This window comes from Nomascus leucogenys, chromosome 19, assembly GCF_006542625.1.
Source record: "Nomascus leucogenys isolate Asia chromosome 19, Asia_NLE_v1, whole genome shotgun sequence".
In the NCBI taxonomy this organism is placed as follows: Eukaryota; Metazoa; Chordata; class Mammalia; order Primates; family Hylobatidae; genus Nomascus; species Nomascus leucogenys.
In genome coordinates, this window is record NC_044399.1 from 39,272,327 (window position 1) to 39,278,697 (window position 6,371).

The 6,371-nt window shown below is 44.6% G+C and overlaps 1 protein-coding gene across 1 annotated transcript; it reads left to right on the forward strand.

Moving 5' to 3' along the window:
• The first annotated feature begins 2,303 nt into the window (after nt 1-2,303).
• On the forward strand, nt 2,304-3,635 carry LOC100587682 (ribosome-binding protein 1-like). The gene is made up of 2 exons (XM_012503501.2): nt 2,304-2,540; nt 2,819-3,635. Exons 1-2 carry the CDS (start codon nt 2,509-2,511, stop codon nt 3,633-3,635), a joined length of 849 nt encoding a protein of 282 aa, XP_012358955.1. The 5' UTR covers nt 2,304-2,508.
• The last annotated feature ends 2,736 nt before the right edge of the window (nt 3,636-6,371 follow it).

Sequence of the window (6,371 nt, forward strand, 5' to 3'; positions counted from 1 at the left end):
CGTCATTTCATTTAATTTCATCATTTAATTTCATTTCAGTGACACATGTATTTAAGCGCTAATGTGATGCCCTGGAGACACCCTATTTCCCTTTGTAAAACACCTCCTTCAACAAAAGGCAACCTCTCATGGCTGGCTCAGTCTACAGGGATACCAGCCTCTCTTCAACCACCCAATTTGATTTAGAACCTCAAACAGCACCTCAGTTTCTTAAAAACCTAAAACATAAACACAACACTTGGTTGTAATTGAGCCAACAGTTTCTGGTCTCTTTCTCTAATCAAGGCTTAAGGCTGTGTCTCCCCAACTACGTTCAGTGGAAGAAAAGATTCCCTGGACAAAAAAGTTTGAGAACTGTTGTTGCAGGACTTTTCAGAACCTTAAAACACAAATCCTTATCCGCAGGGATCTTCAGGAGGGAGATGGCTGATGCAGCACAGCTTTCTTTCACAGGAGCATCTTGCAGAATACAGTATGAGATACAGAAAGGCTGCACTGAGTCTTTTTAAGGGCCGGGGCCTTGGTGGTGGTAGGGTAGGAGCTCTCCAGATAGCATCTAATGAGTAGGAACATTCGGGTTGCTTTTTTTTTTCCTTATTGGCAAAACTGTGTGTGCACCATGAATGAAGCTGGTCTCCCTTATCCATATCAAAACTAAATCCAAATTAATTGGCTAAATTGGGACTCAACACCTCCAGGAGCCACACGGAAGAAAGCCCCACCACACTTTAAAGTAGCTTCCTTCATCATATTTCAGGAAAGCAAAACGCTTATGACCAGTATGCTGCTAATACAAGTCTATAGATAATGCTGTATGAAAAATTATTTTTCCCAATCATAGCTGGCACAGTCCACATTTTTACATTACACTTCCCCCCCTTTTTTAAATTTTAAACACAGGTCTCTTCTTTGTTTAAATTTTAATTTAAGTATACAAGACGGATTCTCAGTATGTTGCCCAGCCTGGTCTTGAACTCCTGAGCTCAAGCGATACATCCGTCTCCGCCTCCCAAATTGCTGGGATTACAGGCCTGAGACACTGTGCCTGGCCTTAAACACAAACCTTAATTCATTCTTACAATTATCCTGAGGTTAGAAAAACGGAAGGGGAAGAAAAATGGCAAGCAGGTAGGCTGACTTCAGCTTCATTATTTGGAAGGACAGTTTGCTTGGTTAAAACACACTACTGCCCACAAAGGCCAAGACAACAGAAAAATACAGACTTATATAAATAGATTTTATATGTGACAGCAGTTTGAATGGAGACTTTTTCAATGCAAATGACAAACAGCGTTGTTGAGAATAAATTACAATGAATTTTTTTATCTCAACAACTGCCCTGAGAGTACGTCTCTACATCTCTAACTGCATTCTGGAATCAGGGAGAAAGCCAAAACGGACGACAAGACACTAGACCAACCGTGTCCAACCCTTTGACTACAAGGACTTTTCCGCCTATCTGTGGTGGTGAGTATCATGAAAATTATGCAGAAACCTTTTTTTTTTTAAGCTCATCAGCTATCGTTAGCATTAGTGTATTTTATGTGTGGCCCAGGAGCATTCTTCTTCCAATGTGGCCCTGAGAAGCCAAAAGACTGGACACCTGTGCACTAGGTCAAAAGGCTACTCCTTCTGGAAGCAATTGTAAAGAATTTCTGACATTGTCTTGACATGAAAACCAATGGATAGTGGGACAGAATGCAAAATCTTCAAGAATTTTTCTTGTTGGTTTTTTTTTTTTTGAGTCAAGGTCTTGCTCTGTGGCCCAGGCTGGAGTACACTGGTGAGATCACAGCTCAGTGCAGGCTCAAGTGCGCCTCCCGCCTCAGCCACAGTAGTAGCTGGGACTACAGATGCGCACAACCACCCCTGGCTAATATTTTATTTTTTGTAGAGACGGGGTCTCACTATATTGTCCAGGTTGGTCTCAAACTCCTTGACTCAAGGGATCCAGGACAGGATAACAGGTGTGAGCCATCATACCTGGCCATGTGCATGAACTTTTAAGACAAACACAAGGCCCCACGAAAGTTAAGGTTTTCCCACCTAATTTCCAGGGGATCTTTTGGTGCAAAGATGAGAAACTTTTAAAAGTACACAGACAACTCCAAAGATTCAAGACAGTTCATTCGGGCTGGGCCAGCCCACTGGGCAGACTGACCTTCAAGAAAGGCCCACCCGTGACATACACCAGATGGCTCTCCAAGAATCTCTCCAGTCCTCAGGGTCCCTAAGGTACTGGACAAAGCTAGGAAAGCAAACCCATTTGCTTCTTCCTGCAGGAAACCCCTTGAGGTCAAGACCCCACAATCAGACGAGGATGCAGTGGCTCACCCTCAGTCAACAGGCCACACTCAAGGTGGTACAATGTCTTAACCAAGGGTGTGGGCCTCCAGGTCTGACTCCCAACTCAGTGCTCCTTTAATAACCACCCTTTGTTAATTCTCCTTAACAGGGGTTCCTGGCAAGTCAGTTCTCCCTCAGGCCTTCCGTTTCCTCACCTACAAGATGAGAGGGCTGGACCAGATGGAAATTCCGGGGGTAAGGGGATGATGGCGCGCAACCCACCCCGCCCAAGGGCCCCTGGAGCCTCCATCCAAGTTCCTACCACGCACCTGCCCCACAAATCATGCCCAAGGTGCGGGCTGGTCCCGGGTCCTCCAGCTGCCTCATCAGCGAGTGCAGGAGGAGGGGGAAGCCTCCAAGGGGGCGACGCGGGCTCAAGGATGCAACTGGGCCAGGAGTGAACTGGGGCCAGGAGGGAGGTGTCCTGGCCGCTCGTGGAACCCAGCCCGGGTCCCCGACCCCCTTACCTCCATGGTCTGTATCTCCTGCTGGGTGAGGTTGTTGGACACAGCGCACTTGGTGCGCAGCCCGAGCAGGGTGCCCATGGAGATGCCGACGAGCTTCTGGAGCTGCCCGCAGTACTGCAGCGCCCGGCTGGCCAGGGCCCCTGCGCCTCCCTCCACGGATGCGGCATCACCCCCGCCACCGCCCTCCTTCTCTCCCATCGCCGTGGCGCGCAGCGCCGCTCTATGCAGGCAGCAGTGGCGGAGGCAGGGAGCCCGGGGCGCGGGCGCCTAGGGGAGGAACGGGGGAGCCGGGAGAGCTGGAGCAGGAGCGCCCCTCGGCGCTGCCCGAGCCAGGACGCCGGTAGAGTTGGCAGCGGAGTCTGCCGCTCCCGCCCTCAGAGCCGCGGCGGCGGGGGGCAAAAAGCCGGGAAAAGCGGCGGCGGCGGCGGGGGACAAAAAGCAGCGGCGGTGGGGGACAAAAAGCCGCGGCGGCGGGGGGCAAAAAGCCAGGAAAAGCCGCGGCGGCGGGGGGCAAAAAGCCGGGAAAAGCGGCGGCCGCGGGGACAAAAAGCAGCGGCGGTGGGGGACAAAAAGCCGCGGGGGCAGGGGGCAAAAAGGCGCGAAAAGCGGCGGGCGCGGGGACAAAAAACCGCCGCGGCGGGGGGCAAAAAGCCAGGAAAGGCCGCGGCGGCTGGGGGCAAAAGCCGGGAAAAGCGGCGGCGGCGGGGAGCAAAAATCCGCGGCGAGGGGGAGCAAAAAGCCACGAAAAGGGGCGGCGGCGGGGGCAAAAAGGGGCGGCGGCGGGGTGCAAAAAGCCGGGGACGCGGGGGCAAAAAGCCGTAGAGGCGGGGGAAAAAAGCTGTGGCGGCAAAAACCCGCGGCGGCGGGGGCAAAAAGCCACGGTGACGGTGATATTTGGTTTTACTTGCTTTTTGTTAGGAAAAGAATGCTTCAGCTCTTAATTTAAAATTATGTTTCTCCCTCCTAGGATGAGTAAACTTAGAATGCATTCTCTGACATATCCAAGTTTTTGTTAATATGAATTTGGGGAAAAAGCATACTTAATTAGCTAAGACTTCTTATTCTAGGCTTGACCCTGTGTTCGACATCTTTTGAATTTGTAGTTGCATAGGCTGCTCTCTGGCACTGGTTAGTGATCTGGAAGCTATATTAACGTTAGGGGAGGTGGTGTATGAGCATTAGAGGTATCCTTGCAAGGAAAGACTTGTCTTACCTCAATACGTCTTTTTTTCTTTGCACACAAGAAAGTCAATGTTTGAGGCTTCTAAAATCTTCCTATTTCCAAGTTGCAGAGTACCATTGATTCCTAAACAAAGATCTAATTTTTGATTCAGAGACGTGGCAAGGTGGAGAATCACCATTATAATTTAACAATCTTCAAGATAAAATTCTCTCTCTGATATTTAGATTTTGCCCAATTATTAAGATATTTGGGTGTTTCGTTAAGAATGGAAGACTCTAGTCTCTTGAGCAGAGACTATAAAGGCCTCAGATGATCATTTATAATTTTATGCTCTTTTCTTTAACATCTTCAACACATTTGGAAGCAGCCAATATTCCCCAGAGTTGTTGTGTTTTTTAAACCCAATGCATGGTTCAGTGGTGGAAAACTGGGCTGATCCAAACTGTATTCAGTAAACACTTCACTTCAGGTGACCTGTTTCATATTAAATAATCTCTAGATCCTGTCTTCAAAACTAACTAGATCAGATAACCTACCCTAGATTTTCACCTTTTAGGGTCTGTTAGCTGCAGTCACTTTTGAGAAAATGATTGCAATGAAAGGATAGGGTTGTAGATGGGAAAAATGTTTTGACTAATTTAAGCATAGTGGTATTTAACATGAGAATTTAAGTTAGACACATTTGAAAATTATAATGGAGTCTCTTGGCTGAGCTTTAAAAAAAAATAGCGTTTAGGCTAAAAAGGGAACTGCTACCTCTCCTAAAATCAGAAAGATGTTACAGTAATTCTCCATTCTCTAGAATTATCAGGAAGCACCTTTGTGATGATTTAATTTTGCTCTTGGGAGTGTGAGCCTGTGTAGTCGTGGAACCATCAGTTAGAATGATGGCTTTCTGATCGCAAAGTCATTCGTTCTGAAAACAATATTTTTCATAAATTTGAAAGTGAGAAGTTTTGATCTTGCCGTTCCCAAGTAACTCTCTTAATAAGAGGCATCAGCATGCTTCAGTGACAGCTGTCACCTTCCAGTGCTGAGAGTCATCTTTGAGTTCTCCATTTCACTCCCTACACTCCAATTTAGCTGCAGTTCTCTTGGCCAGTCCTATGAAATACATCCAAGGCCTAACGACTTCTCACCACTAATACCACTCATACTAACAGCATTCTCACCTAAGTCACTACCTTCTTTCTCTGGATTACAATAGTATTCCAATTTATTTGCTTACATAACCTATTTATTCTACACAGTGCACCAGATACACCCCTTTGAAATGCAAACACAATCATGTTATTCTCTTGTGAAATTATCTCATATATTCCTATCGCATTTAAAATTAATTCAAAATAATCCCATGATTATCAAAACCCTACATGCTCTTCCACAGCATGGTTTAGTTCCAAGATGTCTCTTCAACTTTTTTTTCACTGTACTGAAATGGTGACTAAGAGTCATATATTTGTTTTTGCTCAAAAAGTCTTGACTTGTAAATTTTCCAGTTTCTCCTTTATCCACAGGTAACTCTTTCCTCATAAGGCTAATTGCTTGCTTCCTTGAGCAAGCAATCTGCTCAAAGATACCCTTCATTTTCTACCTGATATTAATAATTTTAATCATTCATTATTCCTTTACTATGCTCTATAGTGTATACAATTTCTGTTCTTTGTCATGTTATTAACTAAATTATTTATTTGTTTCAGGAATGTATTCTATAAATATTGTACACATAAAAATTATGTTATTTTTATTGCTGTATGCTCAGCTGCCCAAGAACAGTTTGAAGATTAACATATTTGTTAAATGGACAAATACATTCTTTCACAAATATTAGTTTAATACTTTTATATTAAACTCCCTATATACTTATGAATATGAATTAGAAAATTCAGAATCAACATTCCATTGAAAAAACTAAACAATTTCTTATAAAACATCCTTAAAAGCATCAGAAAGTTAATACAGCAATGAAGAATTACGGGACCAAATTAAGAATGGTATGGAAGCCTGTTTGTGAGGCTTATGTTTGGGTTATCTCTTTACTTAGAGTGACTATAAATCTCCAAAGAGAACTAAAGGGAGAAATAACCATATCTACTAACATGGTAAGGGTATTTAAACATCTCTTAGTTATTGAGAAAATTGCAAGAAAAGAAAAAACAGAAAGGGAGAAAGAGAAACAGAGCGATAGGGATAATGAAGGAGAGAAAGAAGAAGAGAAAGGAAGAGGAAGAAAAGTAAAAAGAAGAAGGAGGGGGAGGGAGGAAGAAAGGTGAAAAGAAAGAATGGTAAAGTTTTTAACAACATAATTTATCCTTCTAGAATATGAATGTTGGTCTATTTGATGATATCCCATAGATTCCTTAGTCTCTGCTCAT